General features: G+C 43.0%; 2 protein-coding genes across 3 annotated transcripts; both read right to left on the bottom strand.

Moving 5' to 3' along the window:
* Positions 1-615: 615 nt before the first annotated feature.
* SPTSSA (serine palmitoyltransferase small subunit A) lies at positions 616-7,166 on the bottom strand. Its single transcript, XM_077323075.1, has 2 exons — positions 6,987-7,166; positions 616-1,847 (listed from the first exon to the last, which is right to left on the bottom strand). Exons 1-2 carry the CDS (start codon positions 7,087-7,089, stop codon positions 1,744-1,746), a joined length of 207 nt encoding a protein of 68 aa, XP_077179190.1. The 5' UTR covers positions 7,090-7,166; the 3' UTR covers positions 616-1,743.
* Positions 7,167-10,966: 3,800 nt separating this feature from the next.
* On the bottom strand, positions 10,967-25,422 carry EAPP (E2F associated phosphoprotein). Of its 2 annotated transcripts, none has more exons than XM_077323074.1 (6): positions 25,260-25,422; positions 24,110-24,291; positions 18,107-18,205; positions 14,219-14,342; positions 12,963-13,085; positions 10,967-11,499 (listed from the first exon to the last, which is right to left on the bottom strand). In XM_077323074.1, exons 1-6 carry the CDS (start codon positions 25,331-25,333, stop codon positions 11,223-11,225), a joined length of 879 nt encoding a protein of 292 aa, XP_077179189.1. In that variant the 5' UTR covers positions 25,334-25,422; the 3' UTR covers positions 10,967-11,222. The 2 variants fall into 2 exon arrangements, with proteins under 2 accessions (XP_077179189.1, XP_077179188.1); XM_077323073.1 differs by lacking the exon at positions 25,260-25,422 and adding an exon at positions 24,796-25,225.
* Between the last annotated feature and the right edge of the window lie 920 nt (positions 25,423-26,342).

Below are 26,342 nucleotides of genomic sequence, written 5' to 3' on the forward strand. Positions count from 1 at the left end.
TCAGGCACAAGCCTCAAAGATAGCAATGTGCCTTTAAAAGGGCAAAGTCAGGAGAGAAGGTTCAGCACATAACAGTCCTACAAATCTTCTCTTTAAAGTCTTTCAGTGTTAAAAACACTTGGTTGTGTAAAATAATCCAATGATCCTGCAAATGAGTATTACCCTACTTCTTGTAAATCATGGGTAAGAATATACAAATGCTTAAAAGACAATGGTTAAAGGGCCAAACTACATGTGATTTGTCCCTTTTTTCCACCGTGATATGCAAGCTGCCAGTTGTCATGGAGAATTTCCTCTAAAAGTGTCACGAGTCCTCAAATTCTGATCATAAAAGCAGGATGAGGAGAGAAGGGACACATCTTCCTCAGCTCCATTCTCATGACCTAGGAGGCATTATTTGTCCTGTCTGTCAGTGGCTGTGGGGAACACATCAAACCTAGTTCAACCCTAAGCTCAGAGCTGAGGTAATATGTGAACCATGAACTTCACAGCACATAGCTTAACAAGCACTACTCCACATTATCCAAATTCACCAAATTATACATTTATTGAGCATCTAGAACTTTTCTTTATCAAAGGACTGTATCTAGCTAAAATTAAAGGGACACCCACATGTATAATGAACTCTTTCAGTTTTTATTTGCAAGAAAAAATTAGCCCCACCTTAAAAACTGCCATCTTACATTTCAGAATACAAATCTGAAAAAGCTATAAAAACTAAGATAAGTCTTCAGCCTAGTAAACAGCCCCTTTATTGCAGTAGTTTGAACCCATCCACTTCAAACTTCATATTTTGGCCATTCGGTTTTAAGAATTCAAAAGGGCTTGAACACTGTTTACACACTAATAAATGGTCCTTAGTGTCAGCATGATTATACAACAGGAACAGCCATGGTCTTTTCACTCAATCAATATTAACAATCCTTGAGAAATAAACATTTACTTAGTACAGTTCAGTTGGAAACTATTAACAGCAGCATTAAAGTGCTATCACAAAACTCCATGAAAAATTAGATGGCATATGCAAACCAAACTATATGCACATAGTGGTCCAGCCCAGTATATTCTTTGACATATAGTTCTGTACATACAGTTTTATGCGGTTGCATTCTTCTCCCACACAAAAGGCTTTCTATTTATTGTTAAAGCAAATTAAGAGTGATACAAATATCTTGTTTGATAATCCCAATACCAACTGAAGCACCTGAGTTAAGTCTTTACAAACATGGTTTTGCAAGAAAGAGTCAATGAATATATCCACAACTTTGTATGAATCTAAACACTTTCTTACAAAATGTGTTATTCGAAATATACCCATACAGACATATAGCCATATAATAGCAAAAGCCTTTAAGCCCCATTAATGATTTTTTGGTTAAAAATAGAAGGCAATTAAGATGTACTCAAAAGTTACAATAAGAAAAGCTTTCACAGTATAATACTGAGACTGTCACAAAGTTAAGAAAATACTGATATCAAAGGTACAAACAATCACAATGTTCATAGACAAAAATTATTATACAAGGAAATTTTGTAAAACCAAAAGAAAATGCCATCACCACTCAGGACATACTGCATTCCTTGGGTGTGTAATTCAACTGCTTGCCTCGTCTTCAACGTTGTCGCCATCATGTCTTCTTGCTTGTTCTGTTGACTGTAGAAATCCTTAATAGCAGGTGGTTATTTTGTCTGAGGTGTCTCGCCCATAGTTTCTGACCGCCCCCTAGCTTGGGACATTCTTTATCATTGAACAAGTTCAAAATAGTGCATTATTGCCATAATATGTTGAGGCATGAACACATAGCCAGTATAAAGTGCCATTCCAAGGATAGACACTAACATAGAATCTGAACGACAGTAAAGGAAAACTATTACCATTTGTCAACACTGCACTAAAATTCATAATGCAAGAAAATCCAGAAAAGAATGATAAACCATGCATCTGCTCTGCCAGCCATAGTCAACTGGAGATGAGATTAATCTTTTCCTTGGCCTATTTCATTCATTCACATTTCATATTTTTAGCCAGATGTAGGGTTGTTTTTTTTTACAGAGAACAAAAAGTGGTGGATATGGCATCGACTACAAATTAATATGGTTTAGGTATGATCTAAACCAAAAAACAGACTGTTCTCCATTGAGGCACCTTGTATCGAACTCCCCTCCTACCCTCTTTTACCTGGTACCTATTTTGGGTATCAAATTAAATGTTTTTATTTGCTCAGGTCGTAACTTCTGATGACCTTTTGCTGGACATTAGATAATGTTTTGTAATTCATTATATTTTATCTCATTTTTAATATATTTTCATTTGTTTCCTCCTTCTTGGGCTTCAGAACAGTGTAGGCCAACTAGAGAGCCTTCCCACTTAATAGACAGAGTAGAACTATTACAAGGAAGCAGTTAGATTTACATTCAATCCTATTAATATTTTACTCTACAGAAAAAGAGATCCTAAAATTGCTTTCCACAATCAGGAGACAGAGGAGTTACAGCAAGAAAAAAAAAACAAAAAGAGTAAGTTTTTCACATAAAGCTAAACACAGCCTTGACCTGAATTTGAGATGGCAGCAGGTTTCAGATAACCAGGCTTTATTTAGGCCCAAAGGGGAGTAAACCATGTGGGGCTTGTTAAGACTCTTAACAAGGGGATGATGCTAAAAGGATTTGCAGAGAGCACCTCATTTTACTCTATATCCCCTTCCCTACTATTTTGTCTTTTCCTTCCCTGACAGCCCCTACAGCCTTTTCATGCTTCCTTCCCTTCGTTCCACCTATTAGCCAACTTACATTTGTCTTAGTGCATCCCTTTCTTCCCATCCCGACCATAAAGAAATCTATTTGAGCTGCTCAGTGGCCACCAGGCCTGTCCCCAGCAAGTCCTCTACCATCAGGGAACATGACAGGCAGTTCGGACAGAAACCTTTCTAGGGCTACTTTGTTCACCTCTGTTCTGCCTTGCAAGACTCTGAAAGCTCAGCAGCAATAGTGTAGTAGTTGCCTAGCAACTGTCAAAATGGTCACTAAGAGCTCTATGGGCATTCTAATCTTAAAGCTACAGGGGCAGTTTCTACAACTTTAAAAGGTCTTAATCCCTTGATATGTTTTTTAAGATTTCAGTTTCTCTGCAAACTTAAGACTCCCTAATTCCATTTTACCTTAACCCATTTTATGGATCTAATTGATCATACCAGCATGCTAAATTTGCCCAGCCAAAAGCTCACAGGAACTACAGGAATGGGCATGGTAGATTAGTACAACATGATCTACCAGCAGTGTGCCATTAAATCTCTAAATACCGGGGGTGGGCAAACATACTTGAGTGGTGAGAGGACCCTTCTTTTTTTTACTCTTCCCACTATTTTTTTTATTCTTCTCATTTCAGAAGAAAAATAAGACTTCTCCTCCTATCCGTCTTGCTCTCCGGAACCATATGGGGAAGAACAAAGGGAGGGGGGAGTTTGGGATCTTGGAGAGAGCAATTGTCCTCAAGAATCCAAATTTATCAGGGAAGTCCTGCTAGCTGCTGACTACTAATCACAAAGAGTGAATATTTGACAATACCACTTCAACTAACCTGATCGTTTGCTAGGTATCGAGTTATCACCAGCAAATGCTCCGTATTGACTAGAACCAAGTATCCCAGGATACACCATTCCACATGGGGTGGCAACCGTGACTATTGCCCATTACCATGGCCAAATGGAGTACACAATTTTGGTAGAGTGGTCATTTTGCATTATGATTATTTTTGTTAGTCAGTATCAAGGCAGTATGCCATGGTGAGTTGGCACCATAAGTCATTATACCAAATTCATCACCACTAGTAGGCAATGACATGCATGAGAATGCAATGCTGCTGGGGAAGAGAGATACAGCAAGGACACAAGAAGATGACAAAGTACAATATGACATTTTATTACTGACCTACTCTACAGGGAAACAGGCTGCACCAGTTTTTTGCTCTCACTCATCAGGGCAATACGTAAGTAAACAAACAATATGCATATTTATGAGGCTAGAGATGTGACAACCAAAGAAAGGGCTTTTTCCACTGAGGCATCAAAACTTTGGAACTCCCTCCCCACGAGATTCATCTGCATTATTCTATCACTGTTTGTAACTGTATTTTAATTATTTAAATATTTGAAGTTTAAAAAAAATGTTCACTACCTTATGGATCCTGGCTGAGTGGAAGGACAGTACATAATGTTCTAAATAAATATTTGCAAGATACTTGTCAGCTAACCTAGATGGCAACTCACTCAGATTATTTGTTCTATAGCGGTGGTCTCCAACCGCCGGGCCACGGCACGGTGTCAGGCCGCGGCCTGGTGTCGGGCCGCGACTCCCTCTCCCCGCAGTAAGAAACTTACCAGGCCACAAGCGCACATGCGGCATGCGCGGCCGGGCAATCGCCCTCCTTGCTGACACCGGTCCCCAGCCTGAAAAAGGTTGGGGACCACTATTCTATAGTATCTAGTTTGAGAGGTAGTAACTGACAGAGTGAGAGACATGATATTCAGGTCATATCAAAGTCAACTGATGATGACAAGCAGAATTTTTAAAGGACTATGCTTCAGTGAAGAATTCTTTCTTCACCACCACCACCACTACATGTGCAGACTGACATTTGGAAGAGATTAATGGAGTGAATTGTTCCAACTTGCTTGATGCTAATAGAGAATGAATTTTCATCTACTGCTGTAATGGTAGTTCCCCCTCCATTTTTTAAAGAAAGATTTAAAAAAAATCTACCTGCTGCGATGGGAATAAGAGTTACCATAAGCTAAAAATTAAATTACAAAATAATCTTGCCACGAAACAATTGCACAAGTCCCAACATAATCCAAGTATAATAATTTAAGGAAATATGTGCTCTTGGTAGATCTGGTCATAGAATCGTAGAGTTGGAAGGGGCCTCCAGAGTCATCTAGTTCAGTGGTCCGCAACCTTTTTAAGGCTGCGGACCGGCGGTGGTGGGGAGGGCAATCACGCGGCCGCTCATGCCACGCACAACTACCTCCCTATCCACAGTGACCCCAATGTCACGCCCAAGTGATTCCCCCACACACACCAAAAATCTCCAGAATCCAACCTGGCCTGGAAGAAATTCACCTACCAGCCTAGAGTGGCAATCAGCAATTCCTTGGATGTGCAAGGAATGGTCACAAAAGGACAAACAATGGCACTTCCCTTCCTGCCCACCCACTCACAATCTGCCTAAATTCATATAAAGCACATTATGCGATTACACTAACAATATAATGATGTTTTCAATTCATGGTAGTTCCATCCAGTGGGCAGCAAAACTACATTTGCTTCAGATAAATCTGGACAACTGCTTATGCTGTTCCATCTGGCCTTTGCATATAGACTTCTAGCTCAACCCTACAAGAGCAATCTGTGTTCTGAGCTTGTTCTCTTATGGGGGGAAAAAACCAAGCTAACAGATAGATATTGGAGCTCAGGAGAGAGATTATGAAAAAGGACAGCTCTTCCACAAAGTATATGAGCCAGTATATGGACAGAAGGCAGAGAATTTCTGTGCAAATCTGAAGGAAGCCTCAGGTTTGAAGAAAAATCTGAAACCTAGATGAGGGGAGGAATTAACATTTGCTAAAATAATAGAACTTTTTTTCTGTAGTTTTAATAAAAGAATGCCCACATTATTGCTTCCAAACTCACTTCCTATAAAGCAAAGCCTGGAGGGCAGGGAGAAAAACAGGTATGGACTGAGACCCAAACAGCCCAGGAAAAGGTCTCACCCCAATTGCATCCTCCAATGGAGCAGGGATCACCAAAAAACCCATGGTGGCAACCACCAGAGACTCAGTACCCACACAACTGGGTCCTGCCAGTGGCTGCTACACAATAAGGCCCTATGCCCACAGCAGGCCTAGTTGTTCAGTGGCTGCCACAGGCCCAGTTACATAGTCCCAGAGTTAGAACACGTTGGTTATATCGACACACTGTCCTTCCACTCTGGGGACTCTGATTCCACTTCCAGAGCTCTTCCATTCCAGGGACCAAAATTCCACTCTGGGCACCATCATTCTAGGCCTAGAGCAGTTCCAAAGACCATTATTACTGTGGCAGAACTCTTATGCTGTCCCAGGAGCCAACATTCCATCCTGAGGATTGCCAAGGGAGGTCATTCTAAATCCCGGATGCATTTTTTTTTTTGTTGCAATGTTTGCTGTAATGCGTTTCAATGCAATCCAATGCAGGTCAATTTACATTCCTAGTAATGATACCCAACGGCCACTGGCACTTCATTGTTCTCAAAAGGCCTTCTTGTAACACGTTTCAATACTCCACCCACACCTAAGGTGACCAGATTGTCCCACTTTTGGAGGTACACCTGGGGGTACCTGGCCAATTGTACTTACGTTGAAATTAAAATATATTACAATACTATTGTTGCATTTTATGCGTTCTATGAAACTTTTTCTTGCTCCATATAACCAAATTTTTAATCAAGAATTCCCCCCCCCCCTTACCAATGTTAAAATCTGGTCACCTTAACCCAACCCCCACCCCGAATCACTAAGCAGCAACCACCACCCAAACAGCCAAGTCCTTGCTTCTCCCCTGCTTCTGATCGCGCGGGGGGGGGGGGATAAGGACCCCATATAAGTCACCTGAGGAAGAAACGGGAGTCCATAAGCAACTAAACAAGAAGTATTAAAGCTGAGCGATTAGCGATGCCCTTCCCCTCTAGAGGCAGGCAGAAAGGCCCGCTCCACAACGGCCGGCAACCCAATTTAGCCCTCCACCCCCTCCTCAAGCCTCCGGCCGCCTCTCCCCGCAACGCTATCTACTCGCGTCGCCTCCCGGGACTGGGGCTCTTTTAAGAGCCCGGCGGCCGCCAGGCTACCCCCTGCTCCTTCCCACTATTCGTCTCCATGCGGCGCCCTGCTCGGCCGCGCCCTGTGCCACCCGCCCGCGCGCCCTGCCGGCCCCTGGGCCCCGCGCAAGGATACTGAAGATGGTGCGCTCCCACGGCTCCAGCATGTAGAGCGCGGTCACCAGCAGGTACTGGTAATAGAGCCACGACATCTGCTTCCAGGCCGAGCCCAACGCCATCCCGGCCACAGCGACGCACGCAGCTCCAGCGACCGAAGCCAAGCAGGAAAGAGCCGAGGCGGAAGGGAGCGCCGTCGCCGGTTTCCTGTCCCGCCTACCCGCCCGCCCGCCTTGCGAGACGGCTGTTTCCGCGTCAGGCAGGTGAGGCGAACTTTCCTTGGGCTGCAGCCGAAGGCTAGCCCGGTGTCCTGTGTTCAGCGGAGCGGCAAGAGACAGTCGCCTCGGCGCCGCTGACTTCCACTGCTGCCTCTCTGCGCGGGGCTGACCGCTGGGCCTTGACAGGTCGTAGGGATGCCAACTGGGGATCCCCTGGGATTATAGCTCATCCCCAGATCAGTTCCCCTGGAGAAAGTGGCTGCTTTGGAGGGAGTCCATACCATTATAGTCCACTGAAGTGCCTTCCGGCCCCAAGTCCCGCCCCCCCCCCCCAAAGTCTCCAGGTATTTCCTCGCCCAGAGCTGGCAACTTTATCAGGTTGTAAAAATAAGGAGGAACTTCATGGTCCCTTCAAAGCTAACCACATTATATTACTTCCAGCTGAAGGCCATGCCGCTGTTGTGCATGCCATGCAGAAGGTCCCAGGATGAACTGCCATAATCTCCAGTTAAAAGTAGACTAGGTGAAAAATCTTCTCCAACCCTGGACAGTGGCTGCCAGTCAAAGCATCTCGTATACTTTGCAAGAGCTCTTCAGTCTCAGTGGCAGGCACAAGCACTATGTGGATTATGTCCCATCTGGGACTCCATTGTTTGTGTCACCAGGCATTTGAGGAAGTTTCAGGGGTCTCTTGAAGCATCTCCATTGAGGATTTATAGGCTTTCTTGCAGGACAGCTTCACAGCCATCACCTCAACTAAGTCATAAATACTGCAGCTCATAAAAAATTAAAACACAATCGTATGAGGAAAAGGAGAGGAGACCAGTAGAAAAAGATAACTTTTGTCAAAGGAATGGGGGTGGGGGGTAGGGGTAGGCAGAAATCTGCCCAACAGGCACTGGGAAGAAAACTGAGGAAAAAGCTGTGAGGCAGAGTTCCTCAGTTTCCCTGCAGCCCTTTCCGTGGCAAGGACTGCTGAAGGAGGCAGCTTCTCCCTGGTAGTCGCAAGCAGCTCCTGCTTCATGTCCCAAAAGCCAGAATTCACCCATGAGTCAAAGGTATCTTCTTCCTGTAAGGGAGAATGAGTTGCAGACTTCTTAGCAAATGAAATCAGTGAAAGTGCAGCTCTATAACCTGAAAATTCAGAGGAGCGGCTCATACCTCCAATTTGAACTACCAGTATACATCTACATGGCCTGAAAATGTCATCACTTTATCAGTGTCATCCCAACTTAGTTTCTAATCCTCAGACAAGAGGCAAGAATGTGTGACCACATAAAAGATGGCATGTCTACAGAAGGAAATATTTCTTTATTCAACAAGTGATTAAAATGTAGAATTCACTGCCATAAGTTGTAGTGATGGGCAGAAGCAGAGAAGATTTTAAAAAGAGGATTGAACAAATATATGGCAGCTCCCTCGGTATCTACTAGCCATGGGAACATCCACATTAAAGAAGTAGGAAATCACTGAAAGGAGACTAAATATCTTGTACCGGACAATTAAAAATCAGTAAAATCACTCAGATGGGAAAATAATTAAAAGACATTAAAACAATAGCTAAAACAAATTAAAAACCCAACCGTTTCAAAAATAAAACAGAAGCCCCAGTTACAGGCTAAATGATAAAAGACTAACAAAAGTCCCCCAAAGCTTTTTTCAGCTACTCAAATGTATACTATTCCAACTCCACCCAAATATGGGAGAGATTTTTGCACTGAGTCTTAGATTGTAGAGAAGACTAAAAACTAATTAAAACAAGGCTAAATTGTCTGGCTACCAGTCTGACTTCCATCCTGGCCATGGGGTGGACACCATGCTGGTCACTCTGATGGATGATCTTCGGCACCAGCTGGACCAGGGCGGGTTGGCTATTCTCATTTTATTAAATTTGTCGGCCGCATTTTATGTGGTCGATCATGAGTTATTGGTACGCCCACTTCATTGAGGCAAGGATTGGAGGAACAGCCTTAAAGTGGCTAACCTCCTTTTTTATGAACTGGACAGAGGGTCACAGCGGGGGAAGAGTTGTCAGCCCCCTTTGTACTCCCTTGGGTACCATAAGAGGCAATACTCTCCTCTACATTTTTCAACATCTATATGCGCCTTCTGGTCCAGCTGGTCCGGAGTTATGAGCTGGAGTGTCACCAGCTCTATCCCCTGATGGCTGGCTGGATTTCCCCCCAGATAAATTTACCAGTTGTTTGGAAGCAGTGGCTGAATGGCTGAGGCAGAGTCATCTGAAACTCAACCCCTCAAAGACAGAGGTTCTGTGGCTGGGCAGAAGGGGACAGGACCAGGAAGTGCACCTCCCCTGCCTGGATGGTGTGCCGCTTACATCTGCACCAATGGCCAGGAATTTGGGGGTGATTTTTGATGCCTCTTTATCCATGAAGGCTCAGGTCACGAAGGTAGCCCAAATAGCGTTTTTCCACCTGCACCAAGCTCAGCTACTAGCACCCTACCTGTCTGTGAACACTTGGCCACAGTGATCCATGCAACTGTCGCTTCCAGGCTAGACTGTAACTCACTTTACGTAAGCCTACCCTTCTCCCTGACCCGGAAACTGCAACTGTTACAGAATGCGGCAGCACAGGTTCTCACTAGGTCATCTTGGAGGGCCCATGTCCAGCCATTGCTGAGACCACTGCACTGGTTGCCAGTCTGCTCCTGGATAAAGTTCAAGATATTGTTTTTGACCTTTAAGGCTATCCACGGCCTGGGTGCTACCTATCTGTGGGATAGCTTATCTCCTTATGCTCCCCAGCAGGGAACTCCACTCTGTGGGTATGAATCTGTTGACAGTTCCGGGCCCTCAGAAAGATGCCTGGCTTCAACCAGGGCCAGGGCTTTTTCAGTCCTAGCTCCTACTTGGTGGAATGAGTCCTGGACAAGCTAAGGGCCCTGTTTCTTTGGGTTCTGCAGGGCCTGTAAGACGGGAGCTCTTCCACCAGGCTTTTGGTTGAAAATGCTAAATACCAGGCTATGAGAATGGGTACTTCCCCATCCCTGTGAGATCTGGACTCCCCTTAGGGCCAACCATCGCCCCTGGATTCACAGCTTTAGTTGCAACTGGGAATGGACAAGCTGAGGAATGAGGGCCTAATAACAGTAGTATTGTCACTACCTTGTTTACTGTTGTTTTTTTAAATTATTTGTATCTAGTATGTTGTACTGTCAAGCAAGAGGACACAGTTGCCATCTTTTGGGGTTAATGATTTTATTATTATGCTGTAAACCGCCATGAGCTGGCTGGTCGGGGAGTGGTGGTATAAAAATTCAATTAATAATAAATTAAAAGGAGAACAAAAGACAAAAATAAAGGGACCCAAGAATGAAGCACAGCTTATAGCGTCCTTTCACATTGGAACCAGAACTCTAAATTTAGCGCCAAGAAGCAACAACAGGGGAAGGCCTTGGCCTCTATGCCTTGTTGGATCTCCATTGTAGCTGTTTGGCCAGTGTTTGGAGAAAGGATGCTGGACTAGGATGGACCACTAGTCTGATCCAGCAAGGCTTTTTTTAATATACATCATTAGTACACACACTAAATTATGCCCTCAAAATTATCTTCCTATTGAAAAATCACAAGGTTCCAACATAGGGAAGAAGGTATTGTTTACATTTATTACTAAAAATGGGGCAATATTCAGGGCCACAAAGTGGCATCAACCTTGGAATTCAGGCATTGCCTTTGAGACAGTTTTCTCTTGGGAAGATGTAAGCTAAACATATCACAGACATATTTGGGGTGAGTGAAGATAGGAAAATCAAATTCAAAAAGCCTTGAACTGAATTTAATGATGCCAATTTGTACAAAGCAGATACTATTTCCTACAACACGGCTTATCAGCTAACACAACAGAACATAGAACCTGGCCTGATCTTGTTTTAAACAGAACATTTTCATTCTGATGAGCAAAAACTAAATACATAGGCAACTGTTCTATTAATTATGTACACAGACAATATAACATAGGCAACAGATCAGGTAGGTCTTTAAAATTTACGACCATCTTAAACATGATTTATCTATTTTAGCTGTGGCTTGCTAAAACATTGAAAAAGTGAAAAACTTCATCCTTATCCAGGACAGCCACTTCTGTTGAACATTCAGTACATTTTACTGGGTGATATATCTCCTCCTCCTCTGGTTTTTCCAAGCCAGCAACGGATTCACTACTCTGTTTAATTTTCTTGTGCACTTTCTTTGTCTTCTTGTTCAATGGGCCTTTGTATTTCAAAATCTCCTCCTTGATAACACTGCAGTTCATCACAAACATTGCTCTGTACTGAGTTCTGTATGTTTCATGTCTAAAAATAAAGATGAAAATGCAAACATATTCAAACTGGTAAAATACTACACAAAGAGTACAGAATGAATCCAAGAGATATGCAAGGAAAGAAAAAAGGAGAGAAGAAAATCTGGGACACATTTTAGAAGTTATGTTATTATAGCCAAAAATGGGCCAATTTAGAACAGTATTTGTAATCCACAGCATATCAGTGTGGTGTAGTGGTTAGAGCACTGGACTACAATTTACCATAAGCACTTTGTGCTTCATTGGATATTAGAAAGAGTTTTACTAAATGTGATATGAAACTTAAGTAGAACTTCATGACAGAAAGTGTAAGGTTTATAATTAATTCAGCAGTGGCAAGCAAAAAGACAAATTTCCTCCCCATGAACACTGTTTGCTTTCAGCAGCAGTTACTTATGAAGATACCTTTCATATCAAATGAGATAGTTTGAATCCAATGGCACCTTTAAGACAAAGTTTTATTCAAGTTATAAGGTTTCGTGTGCACGCATACTTCCTCTGATACAATGAAATGGGAATTACCGGTCCATACATAAAGATAGAGGGTGGGCAGCAAATTAGCATACAGCATAATGAAGATTTTAAACAGATTCCAGGACCAAACAGGAATAGCAAGCTAAGTTTATAAAGTTACAATTTGTTTGGGTTTAATTGGAAGGGGGCATAGTGAAGGAAATGAATGTCAAAATTGGAGATCAACTGGAGATTAATGCTGAAAGTAATTAACTGAGACCCTGCCACTATGATCCATTTATCTCTTCTCAAGCATGGAGGCATCTTTACAGCATCTTCTTAGAAGTGGAATGATTGGCTGTGTAGAGTTGTCTCCTCTGTCTGCAGAGCAAAGTAATACATACCAATCTCTTCCTGTTTGGTCCTTGAATCTGCCCGCTCTCTACCTATATGTATGGAATGATAATTCCCATTTCATTGTATCTGAGGAAATGTGCATATACACAAAAGTGTGTATACCTTGAATAAAACTTCATTGGTTTTAAAGATGCCACTGGACTCACTTTGTTCTGCTACTTCAGACCAACAACGGCTATCCACTTGAATTAATAACATTTTTTGTGCAATTAGGATTAAAACCCAATCATTATGGTTCCTTTTTATTTGTGCAATATTTTATTACTATGTAGGAACTAAATTGACAACTTTTAAACTTCTCACGATCTTATCAGTTTTATGTCTTGATTTTAACTGATTTTGTATATTGTTAATTTATTTGAAATGGCCTATGGCTGATTAATAAACTAATCTAATCTGAATTAATAACATAATGATATAGTTGCCTCCGTTATTGTGTGAATAAGTTGACAGTTCTTAAAGGACCAGTCTGAAAGTTGAAAGGCAACTGAAGCTACAGCTTGGCTGCGTAAACAAAATTTTTGCTTATTTCATCAATAGAGGTTGAACATATATCATACAGGCAGCTTATGGTTCAGTAATTACCTCTGACAGTCGAGGCACAATGTAGTCATACAGGCAGGGCAGTTCAAAACAGCATCACTGCTTGGAATAGCTGGAAGTCTGACTTGCTTTCCTTCAGGCTGTACACTTCTGATATTATGATACCTGCAATAATTCAGTTTACAGGCAAGGGTATTACTCTGACTGCTCAGACATCTTTAATGAAAAACTGCAGTACTCTAAACCCTGCACCACTAGCATGGACTAACCAACCTTCCTTCCTGTTAAGTTTGCCTTTCTAGCCAAGTTTCAAGGCAAATTACAGGATACAGCAGTATAATCAGATACCTTAAGACCATGAACATCATGTTAATCATATGTGCAAGAAAAAATCAAATTCTTTCCCCCCAAAGCACAGTTATGGTGTCTCCATTTTAATACTCTTATTTCCATTACTGGCAAGCCAGTAAGACCATCAGGAACCTTATACGATGTGGGAACTGCTTTCCCTCAGCAGTTTTCCTGCCTTCTCTAAATACCAATCAATCAATCAAATACCTTTATTGGCATAATCATAACAAAACATCTATATAAAAGACAAGGTGATTCAGATCCCAGATGACTTGGAGAAAATCCCGTGGAGGAATTTTGCAATGCCTTCAGTTACTTGAGGGTTATGATCCAATAAAAGAAAGTGCACTATTGTTGCAGGACTGTGAATCTTGCTCGCCCCCACGAGAGGGATTATGCACTGTTCTCTGAGATGGTTATGTTGCTCACAAAAGAGGAGAACATGTTCCACTGACTCGGATTTTCTGTAAATACCATTGGGCATCTGAAGTACACATTCAGTGCAATTGTATGGACAGTTACTCCAATTCACTTCTATTAAAATATTGGGTTTAGGCTAGTGAAACTCTGCAGCATGACACTGTTTCTTGACATTTCAGAAAAGGGACATGGTATAGTACAGTATGGAGCCCCGAAATAAAATTCAAATCAAATGACCAAGTTTCTTGCTGTCTGCCATCCCCAATAAGAGTGGCAGTTTGGCCTCAAAGCATTCCATGCATTATCAAAGATTCAGACAAATGTTCTACTTGACCATACATATTTAAGGGCTTTCTTTCTTGTGAGTTACAATATTTATATCCCACTTCTCAAAATGGGAAATCTCCATTGTTGCCAAATATATAATATATATGCTCAATGGAATCACAGTGGGAAATTTAAGCAACTTGGTCTAATAAAATATAACAATTATGAGTATTCCCATGGCGGTAAATAAATCATCTTACCTCCTCCTTTGCCTGTCTACCCACTCCTGATCTCTTTTATCTTCTTCTGGGTCATACAACAACTCATCATTAGTTGGAATTCGACGCTGTTTATGCTTCCTTTTTTTCTTAGCTTCTTGCGAAACTGTCAAGTTCACGCACACAATTGTCAGAAAACAAACAAGATGAAACAGCAGAACTACAATCCATTTTATTAGCAATCCAGTCATTTAAAAGTTAAGAAGAAAGCATCTGATTCATCTGTAGATAGTGCGTTATTTGGTTTTCTCATAGTTAATAGTTAGATGTTCTTCTTTGCATTGTTGGCTTAAAATAAGCAGAATGCATTTCAGGCCAATTTTGATTTGTGAAAGGATCACAGCGTCATCTGCATACATAAGAATTGATATTTTCTTATTGTCCAGCTTAGGGGCACAGATATCAGAGTTCTGAAAGTGTTTGATTAAGGAGTCAACTTAGAAGTTAAATAAAAAGGGGGCTAGGATACAACCCTGTCTCATGCCTTTCTGTTCACTGGTTTTATTAGGTTACCCTCGTTACTAAATCTCACTTGCAATTTGGTGTCCTTATGTAACATGACCATTAAATGTAGCAGCCTTTTATCAATGGAGGAATTGGCCAGCTTGGCCCACAAGTGGTTTCTTGGGATGGTATCAAAACCAGCCTTAAGATCAATGAAGGCTGCATATAGGGAGCCCTTAGCTGTTGTGACATGTTTATGGATTAAGTATTCCAAGATAAGGCAGTGATCCATAGCTGATCTCCCTGGTCTGAAGCCAACTTGTTCATCTTCTAAGATTTTTTCTTGTTCTAGCCACTTGCATAGTTTAAGGCAGCGGTCCCCAACCTTCATCTGGTCGGAGACCGCCTCCGGGGGTGGGGAAGAGCCAGCGGCCCGGCTGCTGCAGTTGCTCAAAACGCGCACGCGCGGAACTGCAGCACATGCGCGTTTTGGCCACCAGGGGGCACAAACGCGCACGCGCGGCAGTTCCACGCGTGCGCGTTAGTGTCACTAGTGTGCCGGCTGCCGTGCAGGCCTCTTTCCCCCCCTCTCGTTGCAGGGGGGGAGGCAGGCGCGGCCGCTGGCAGCCCGCTCCGATGGCCTTTGCGGCCCGGTACCGGGCCGCGGACCGGGGGTTGGGGACCCCTGGTTTAAGGCATAGGTGTTTAGAGTACAGTTTAGAGATCACATTTAACATACTAATTGGTCTGTAGTTAGATGGTTCAGATCTGAGGCCTTTCTTGAAGATAGGTATAATTATGGCAATTCCCCAATCATATGGGATTTGTGCAGTTTGATCTATATATGTAAAGAGTGATGCCAAAATAGGGGCCCACCAATCAATATTAGATTTTAATAGGTCAGGGGAGATAAAGTCACTGCCAGGAGCCTTACCACATTTTAATTCTTGTATCAGTGGTTTGATTTCAGATATGGTGACTTGCGGCCATTGAGGAATTATATCTAAAGAAGATTCAGGTGTAAACACTTCAGATGGGGAATCATTATACAGAACAGAGAAAATTGCATTCATTTAGTTGCACTAATAGTAATGGATGCAAGAAGCGGATCGAGATTCGAGTGTGAAGAGGTCAGTCTCCAGAATTCTGCAGTGTTATTGGATTTAGCGGCTTCAATGATGATCCTCCAATTTTCCATCATCTTCTCCCTCTTTTTTTTTTAATAATGATTTTAAAGGCTGTTTTATTTTCCAATACTCTTATTTTTAGCTGAGGAGATGGATTGAGTTTGAATTCATTAAGTTGTCTTAATAAATTTTTTTTAGCTACCACACATTCTTGGTCAAACCATTTTGCTGGTTGGGGCTTTGGGTGGTGGTATTTTGAGTTGGCTTTAGAGAGCAAAGGATTTAAAGTTTGTATAAGTTTAAGGATTTAAAGTTTGTATAAGTCATTGTAGCTAGGGTTGTTTGTCAATTTGGCATGAATCAGTTTGGCTTGATGAGAATTTAACCACCCATATACATTATCTTTTAACTGGCAGCTTCATTTGATTTTTTGTCTTCCCAGTACGATTGAGGTGTCTAGATAGGTAAGATCCCTAAGTTTTACAGGGTTCCTATCAGGATTGCAATATAATGTAAGAGGTAAGTGATCACATTCGGATCTTGAAAGTATTTCAAATTTATTTACTCTTTTTGCCAGACCTGGGACAACAGCAAAATAGTAAATGGTAGAAGTTCTGGATACTGTCCAGAAGGAGAACTGGCCAGGGTAGTCTTCAGGAGCTGAGCCATTTAAAATTGTAAGATTTAGTTTTGTTAAAAACACGCCAGAGACAAAGTCCAGCAAAATTAGCAATCGGATCTAGAGATAAGCATGATGGAAAGTACTGTTCATTTTCCGCAGGTGAAGGTGTATATTTAAATTTATTAGCCAGTGAGTCATCTTTGTGCCCTAGTCTGGTGCTTAAATCACCTCCTATAAGAGGCAGTGCAGTAGGATATTTGTTTATGAGGGAAGTTATAAAAGACTACTTCCTTCCAGAGAGCCTCAATTTGGGAGTGAATACTTAGAGGTGGTAAATATAGGTTGATACATAAGATTGTTAGTTCTTTCATGGAGAGCAGAATAGCCACTGCCTAATTGGGGTACAGAGCTATACTGGTGACTTGTGCCTCTGTTGTTGTTGTTGTTGTTGTGCCTCTAGACGGGTGGAAACTAAAATACCCAATCCTCCCAAGGGTCATCTGTAGCTAGAAGAATTAATGCAGCCCAACCCATACACGGCTCCACCTCCAGTTTTGAGAGGGCACAGCCCAACAGAATACATCAGGCTCCACATGTTAGTAATACAGATTTTTTGGTAAAAACTGTTGTCATTTGTTTCCATTAGTAATAACTGGTATTCAAATAACAATCTAAAATGATTTAATAGGAGACATTCTTATGAACCCAGCGGGAGGGGATGAACTGATGGACATAAGGCATTCTTCAATAGGATAGCAAACAGGCTGGCAGACAGACAGCGCTAGTGCCACTGAATTAACAGACTGTCAGAGAGCTGCTTTCAGTTAAGATCCAACAATAATAAGATAGATGGACCAAAAGTAAGTGTCTTATATTGCTGTCTTGTGCCAATATAAATCATTCTAAAATTATTAAGGTATAAATTAACACAACCTGGGATATGGGACAACTGTAATACTACAAAGGAATCATCTTTTCCTGACCTTCAAAACATTTAAAAAATAACTTAAAGCATTCTGCCACCAACATACTCTCTCCAACAAGGGAAGTACCCCTTGCCTTACCATATAATATGCTAAATATCTGCCCTACGTCCCCCATCCTGTCCTCCTATTTTTCATTCCCTATGGTTTGACATTGTGTGTCCTTTGTCAAGATAGCCAGGAAAACCAAGAAACTGTATGTAAAAGATAATCTGTGAAAGGCAGTTGTGTATGCAATTCCACTCACTTTCACACTACATGTGACTAATGGAAACAGGGTATGCAGTTTTTCAGCTGAAGGACAAAAGTGGGGGAAAGGACATAACCTCTCAGGGTACAAGTTACCGTAAACATAAAAAATCCCTCCAGACAAATGCACTCTCAGCCACACAAGGATAACTGTGTCCAGCCTAAATTGCATCTGTGATGCAACCCACTAGAACTTTAATTAAATTAGCTTTGTACAGGCGAGAGGTTCATTTGTGTGAAGAGCTCAATATGACAAAAAGAGGCTACATACATTCTACTGGATGGTTAAATAATAAAAGTAAGTTTGTGATTCAGCGCAGTCTCTTTTGAGAGCTTGATCATCATTAAGCCCTTATTATCTGTCAACAGCAATGTGCCATCATTTCTGTAAACTGAATGGTTTTACAGGAGGAAAAGATACATTGTCTGGTTATTGGATATTTACCTACTTTGTCGTCATCCTCTGAATCAGAATCAAAATAAATGTCATCATAGTACTTTGAAGTGGTGACAGTTGCAGACTGCCCAGCGCTAGATGTCATATCTAGTCACAAAGTTGAACACAAAATATGTAGTTACAATGGAATCACTACAGTAGATCAGACATCTAAATATTTTCTTGGAAAGGCATCAGTTTGACATCCCTTGTACCTGTCTATAAAGTTACTTCTATCTTTTGATTCTATATTCTCTGATAGTTCCTTAGGAAACTATTTAATGTATACTTGATTTTCCCCAAGGACTCAGGGCAGCCTCCAAAAACTTAAGAGAAGTTTGCTTAAGTCCACCCAAGAGGCTCCCAAAACAAAGAGGGATGTGATCCTTACTTCCCCTTATTTAAGCCGTTGTACCACAACAGTCCTATGTCTACATGCATTAAATAGTGCCATTCCCCCCATATTATGATAAAAGAAACACCCTCACTTTTGTGCTTCCAGCAGCCTTATGCCAACTGGGTCATTTATAACAGTGGCCCCCAACCTTTTTATCACCAGGGACCGGTCAACGCTTGACAATTTTACTGAGGCCCGGGGGGGTGGGGGTAGTCTTTTGCCAAGGGACGTAGCTGCCACCGCCTGAGCCCCTGCTCCACTTGCATAACCTGCCGATGCCCCTGACTTCTCACTGGGGGGCGCTGCCAGCAGCAACTGCACAGTGCCACGCCAAGGGAGAGCCCCAGCCATGGCGGCCGCTGGAGAGCACCAAAGGTGAGCTGGAGGATGAGGAGGAGCCACAGCCCGGTACCGACTGATCCACGGACCGGGACCGGTCCCCGGACTGGGGGTTGGGGACCACTGATTTATAAGATAGTTAGCTTCATGGACCTTTGATATTAATAGACCCAAGTTATATGGCTTAAAATATAAAGTATAAGGTATATAAAATATAAGGTAGTGGGTTGAGGACTGTTTGTATCCCAGAAAAAAAACAATTAAGAAATAAGTTTACTGAGGAAGTAAAATACGAAAACGAGGTTTTATATCTAGGAATGTGTTCTGAATAAAGCTTTTGCCATAGCCAGCTTGGAAATTTCTTTCTGTTTATTTATTTATTATGGCAACTGAAAGCAGCCAGTCACAAGGAATACACTGTATGCATCAGAACTGGTTAACTCAGCATCAGCCCAAGCTGCAATACATTCCAAACATTCAGTCTGCAGGAACTGTGTGCTTTACAAGCTCTCCAATCAAAACTTCCTGCATGCTTGTTCTGCAAAATATGCTTAGGAATGTTGCTAACAAATCATAGAATCATAAGAGTTGGAAGGGACCACCTGGATCATCTAGTCCAACCCCCTGCAATATGCAGGACACTCACAACCCTATCGCTCATCCACTCTAACCTGCCACCCCCTTGAGCCTTCACAGAATCAGCCTCTCTGTCCAACATCTGTTTAAAAATTTCCAAAGATGGAGAACCCACCACCTCTCAAGGAAGCCTGTTCCACTGAGAAGCTGCTCTAACTATCAGGAACTTCTTCCAGATGTTTAGATGGAATTTCTTTTGAATTATTTTCATTCCATTGATTCTGGTCCATCCCTCTGGGGCAAGAGAGAACAACTCTGCTCCATCCTCTATATCAGTGGTCCCCAACCCCCAGGCCATGGCCTGGTACCAGGCCACGAAGGCCTCAGCGCCGGGCCATGGCTCCCTCTCTTCGCCAACCCCCTCCCACAGCGAGAAGCTCGCCAGGTCGCGAGAAGCTCGGCAGGCTGCAAGCAAATCGGCCGATTAGCTTGCAGATCTGGCAAGCTTCTTGCTTCAGGAGGGGGGGAGGGGGGAAGGACCGGCATGCCGGCAGCGTAAACGCGCATGCGTGAACTTGCCATGCATGGGCAGCGCCACTACGCATGCACGTTTCTGGTGTGGGCGCAAATGCGCATGGGTGATGGCGCTGTGCATGCACAAAACGGCCGCACGTGCCCGTTTGCAGCCCTGCCGCATGCAAATGTGCATGCACTGCAAGTCCGCGCATGCGCAGGGCCCTGGGTCACCCTCTCTCCCCACCCCGTGGCAGCGTTCCGCAGCCATGGAAAGCTTGCGGACCACTGCTCTATATGAAACCCTTTTAAATACTTGAAAATGGTTATCAGATCCCTTCTCAGTCGTCTCCTCTCTAGGCTAAACAGACCAAGCTTCCCCAACCTTTGGGGAAGCCAGTTTGGTGTAGTGGTTAGGAGTGCGGACTTCTAATCTGGCATGCCAGGTTCGATTCTGCGCTCCCCCACATTCAACCAGCTGGGTGACCTTGGGCTCACCACGGCACTGATAAAACTGTTCTGACTGAGCAGTGATATCAGGGCTCTCTCAGCCTCACCCACCCCACAGGGTGTCTGTTGTGGGGAGAGGAATGGGAAGGCGACTGTAAGCCGCTTTGAGCCTCCTTCGGGTAGGAAAAGCGGCATATAAGAACCAACTCTTCTTCTTCTTCTTTCCTCATACGTCTTGGTCTCCAAATCCCTCACCATCTTTGTTGCCCTCCTCTGGACACGCTCCAGCTTGTCTACATCCCTCCAACAATGGTACCCCAAACTGAACATAGTACTCCAAGTGAGGCCGAACCACAGCAGAGTAAAGTGGTACCATCACGTCCTGTGATCTGGACATGATACTCCGTTTGATACAGCCCAAAATCCCATTTGCCTTTTTAGCCAAGTCATACTGTTGACTCATGTTCAATGTGTGGTCTACTAAGGCTCCTAGATCCTTTTCGCACATACTACTGCCAAGACAAGTCTCCCCCATCCTATATTGGTGTAGATGATTTTTCCTACCTAAATGCAGAACTTTACATTTGTCCCTATTAAATTTCATTTTATTCAGTTTAGACCAGTTCTCAAGCCTATCAAGATCATCCTGTATTCTGATTCTGTCTTCTGTTGTGTTTGCTACCCCTCCCAGTTTAGTATCTTCTGTGAATTTAATAAGTATCACCTCTAATCTCTCATCCAAATCATTTATAAATATGTTGAACAACACAGGCAGGGTGGAGACTTTTCTATAACTAAATATAAAACCAAAAATTATGAAAATTATATCTGCAGTACAACATTAGGCAAGCTTGGCTGTTAAATGGTTGTAATTAATGTTTTTCAGTTTTTATCCCTATAATAATAAATGTTTATTTCTATCCTGCCCTTCAATATCGCCCAGGGTGGGTAACAATAAAGTAACATACAACAATTAAAAACATTTAACTTCTTCCAACTCTCCTCCTCCCAGTGGCGAAGCCAGCATTACTTGGTGGATGTTATTTTAGGCCTCTACCATAGATCTGGTGAAACAGCTGCGTCTTGCAAGCCCTGTGGATTGGATTGAGGTCCCACAGGGCCCTGATCTCTCCTGGGAGCGCATTCCATCGCGCTGGGACCAAGGGCAAAAAAACCCAGCCCTGGTCTAGGTCCACTGTGATTCATGCAACGGTCACTACCAGACTAGACTTCTGTAATTCGATCTATGCTGGCCTGCCCTTGGCTTTGATCCAGAGGTTACAGCTGGTACAAAATGTGGCTGTCAGGGTCCTCACTAGGACATCTTGGAGTGCCCACATTCAGCCGGTGCTTCGTCATCTGCACTGGTTACCAGTATGTTTCTGGGTCAAGTTTAAGGTATTGGTATTAACCTTTAAGGCCATACACGGCCTGGGTCCCGCCTACCTGCGGGTCCACTTGGTTGCTTATGCCCCCGTAGAGCTCTTCACTCTGCGGGTATGAATTCCAGCCTGGTGGAATGAGCTCCTGGAACAGCTGAGGACCCTGCTGGAATTACCAGCTTTCTGCAAGGCCTGCAAGACGGAGCTCTTCTGCCAGGCGTATGGTTGAGGCCAGGGCAGCACCCCGGGATGTCAATCTTGGATCCCCAAGGTCCATCAAACCAGCTCCCACTTTCACTGGAATCGACGGTATGGCCTCTGGCTGAACAAGGCAAATTTAATATAAAGGATACAGCCACTGCTGCCTATTGTTTTATTGTTAATTGGGGAAATTATGGGATTTTATTGTATTTTTAATTAATGTTTTATCGTGTGAACTGCCAGGAGACCTGTCGGGGAGCGGTGATATACAAATTTAAAAATAAATAAATAAAATAAAGGTTAATTTCATTTGCTTTGAGTTGGAGTCCCTGAGCAGAAGTTGATCTGAAGATCTTAGTGCTCTTTGGAGATTATAATGGAAAATGCAATCCCATAGATACAGTGGTCCCAGACCATTTAGGGCTTCAAATTCCCTAGAAATGTAATGAGAGAGTATATATGTTTTATCAATATGAGCACTGGGGAATAAAAACATAAGTAATGTAGCCAAATGGGGGGGGGGGTTCACATGTACATGTAAAATCCAAGCTAAAATTCTTATTTGTATGTCCTAAGTGGTAAAAAAGATGTTCTGTCACAGAGGAATATTATATTCCAGAGGGCATTTGCTGGCAGACAAATCATTTTAGCTGAGATTATTTCGTGTATTGCCTCTTAACTCCGTTTTAATTCTGCATTCATTTTAATTTGTGGGACACTTGCAACATCATGTCCTGTAACATTTGCTGTTTTGTTAGCCACCTGGAGTTTGCAAAGATAAGTTGGGGCATAAATATTTTAAATGAATACTACAAACACCACCTTGAAAGAGAACTAATAAGTAATACACAGGATGAGATGTCCCAGTGGACCCTCCCCCTCACGCAACGATGTCTGTGGCATATCATACAGAGAGGTCCCCAAGTAGGCTAAAATTACTGTTAATTTTCAGCATTTCTGGATTTTCCCCTTAAATTTAAATAATACACATAAATTAAATTCTGTATTACTCAAATTAATGTACTCCACCTAAAGCTTAGAATTTAACCTTTAAACCACACTTGTTTGGATGGCCGCGAAGGCCATGGCGCCGGGCCGCGGTTCCCTCTCCCCGCCCCCCCGCAGTAAAAAACTTCCCAAGCCGCAAGCTTGCAGCCCGGGAAGCTTCTTACTGCAGGAGGGGGGGAGAGGGAATTAGGGCTGCGCCCGCGCATGCACAATGCGCAGGCGGGGCAGTTGCCCTGCTGGTCCCCAGCCTGAAAAAGGTTGGGGACCACTGATGTAAGGTACTCTTAAAATTTTGTTTACTAAATACAAGTAAAACCTACACCATGGGTTGCCCAATATTCATGTTGTCTGAAAACAGTAGATACTAACCATAGCAACCAACATTCTCTGAAGTTAATGTAAGGAAGCATTTCTGTCATGAAAAAACTGCTAGAGAATTCACCCCAAAAAATAAGATAACCTGAAAATGATTCAATCTACCTATGTTTGTTTTTGTTCCATAAAACTGTATTTGCTGGAAAGGCCTACATGGACCTATGTAATGCTTTAAGGTCTTGATCAGCCATGAGTTTTCACAGGGAATTAATTTGCATTAGGGGTGCGGAAATCGGTGTGCAAAGGCTTTGATCTTTGCTTCCTAGCCAGCATACCAGCAAGATCTTATACTACAGTGGCCACTCTCTTGATATCACTCTTTCAACTATATATAAACATGAGGAATTAGAGGAAGTAAGGTATCACTGGAGAAGGAAATGGCAAACCACTCCAGTATCTTTGCCATGAAAACCCAATGGACAAGTTCAAAAGAAAGCCTGGAGGATCATTGTCCATGGGGTCGCGATGGGTCGGACACGACTTTGTACCTAACAACAACAACACCTTTCGCTAGATGTCATTTAGGGGCCTACCGTTATTGACTCGTACTATGTTGATCCTGCGTTGAGCAGCGGGTTGGACTAGATGACCTGTATGGCCCCTTCCAACTCTATGATTCTATGTTCCCAAAGGAAATAACTAGTGAACACTAGAATTGGCCCAATACTGGCATAATCCAACATAATAAACAGAGATACACAACCATTCTCTCATGCTGGCTTAATCCAGTGCAACAAATAGAGACACATTATAATTTTTGAAGATATTTGCCTGTAAGCTGCGACTTCCATTTGCCTTCAATATTTTTCATGGCACAATCCAGTTCAGCTTCCATTTCTTTCTGGAACTCATCTTCACTGGAAGATTCACTTTCTCCAGTCAGACACTCCCTTATAAGTTTGCGCTTCTGCTCAGGGGTGCCATGTAAAAGCACATCCACTTCATCTTCAGAGCTAAAAAGGGATGAAATATTCAAGACCATGATACCAGTGCAGTCATGCCAATCCCATCATCACTAGTTTAATAAAAAAAATAGATAAGGATCTGCCATCCCCACTCTTAATTTTAAAGTTTTAATAACAGAAAAGTGTTAGTAATTCTTAAGCAGCAAGAGGTCTCATACACAGGCAAATAAGGAACTAAAGCCAGCTCTACATAGAGTAGCAACTCTTAGGAAGCCCAAGAGAGACAACCTTGTAAAAAAAAATCACAGAAAAATGAGATTGCCACCCTCATTATTTTGAGTTTCTGGGGATGCTGCCATAATAATTTGGACACTGATAAAACACCTGCAGTTGCAAATGTACAACAAAGTACAACAAAGTTGTTCAGTCACTATTAGCCATGTGAGATTGCCATCCGCGGATACTTAAATCCATGAGTTGGGGCAACAGACAGACTAAATAGATCTTTCTTCAAAGTAAAAAAAAAATTAAGGGGAGGATTAACACACACACCCCCAATAGACTTGCGTTGTCTGCGCATGCTTCAGCTCAAGCCACAGCAGACCTCTACGAGAGCCGCGGCTCTGGATCTGGAGCAGCGGCTGAGCCAAGAAAAGAAGAGGAGGACACAGCTCGGCGAAGCGGGCCCGGGGGCAAAGGACGCCGCCGGAACTTGTGGCCACCTTTCGTTGACGATGAACGCCCAGGCCACTGGGTTCATCCATCAGTCAGTGGGGCAGCAGAGGGAATCTGCGTCGTGCATATCAGGGGACGAACAGGTTGCTGCTGCTCGCTTTGCCACCGGAGCCACAGGAACCGGGAGGGAGGTCAGAAAGTTTTCTGTCAGAGTCTTTTAAAAAGCTGTCGATGGCGGCAAAGAAATCATTTCGTTTTCTGAGACGACTTCAGAGGCAGCCTCGGAGCTGACGCCTGGCCATCCACCCCCCCCCCCCCGGTTAGAGTCGCATCCCCCCGACCTGCTCTGCGCCAGCTCCTCGTCGCTGGGCTCCTCGATGACATAGGGATCGTCCTCCTCCCGCAAGCGGCTCATGATTGCGCCTTCGAGACCGGGTCCCAGGGAAACGCTTCCCTCCTTCTTCCGGTTCCGCCAACTGAAGTAGTGCTTCCGGCTTAGGTCATTTCCGGGCGCTCACAGCGTTTCCGCCGGACGACTGGTCCGTTTAGCCGAAGCGGTCGTTGCCCAAGTGTTTGAGCGAGATGCGCACTTTAAAAAGTGAGAGGTTTCTCCCCGCCCCCCTTTCAAGTTAAGCCTTATCTTAATCGAGGGAGAGTAAGTAGCACCTCGTTGTCGTTCTAACGGCTGACCTAAACGGACTCGTTTTGTTGCTCTTCTCCCCGCAGCGATCAGCGCAAATGAGAGCAAGGACACCTTTACATTTAACACTGCGTGGAAGAGCTTTTTGAGGGCAGCCTCTCCTCCCTTATCCTCTACTCCCCCCCCCCCACACACACACACACGCCTTAGAAAATACTTAGCTTGTGTAAATGAATTTTTATTATTAGGACTTTTAATCCCCAAATTCAACTAGAGGAGGTAGAATAGAAAGCAGCACACTATTAATTGATAAAGCACTGTCCCATTTATTTTTCTTTCACTAACTCTGCTGCTAGCCACCTGCCTGTAGCTTGTGCAGAGTTGTGTGCATTCTGCATGTCTGTCCAGAAGTAAACCCCTTTATGTCCAACATACGTTACTTAAAAGCCATATGTGCCTGGACCTGGTGCTTGTGTCTTCTTGATTTAGGCTACTTTGAACCTACTTCTCCCATAAAATATCCCCTCTATAACTTTCCTCCTGCAGCAGACAAAAACTTCAGAACCTTGAATGCTAGTTTCTTTCCCTGTCTCTAAAATGTTAGAGTAGGAATCTGTAACTTCATTACAGTATTAAAATGAAGACTACTATATTAATCACCATTAGTATTAGCTCAAGTTTGAAATGGAGTTGTTAAACAAATGCATTTAACCTATATTACAGGTTTTTGTATTTTGATCTGAAGAAAATTAAAGACAGAGTTCCTGGGGTCCTCAGAAGCAGT

The sequence above is a fragment of the Paroedura picta genome, chromosome 2, assembly GCF_049243985.1.
Source record: "Paroedura picta isolate Pp20150507F chromosome 2, Ppicta_v3.0, whole genome shotgun sequence".
Taxonomy (NCBI): Eukaryota; Metazoa; Chordata; class Lepidosauria; order Squamata; family Gekkonidae; genus Paroedura; species Paroedura picta.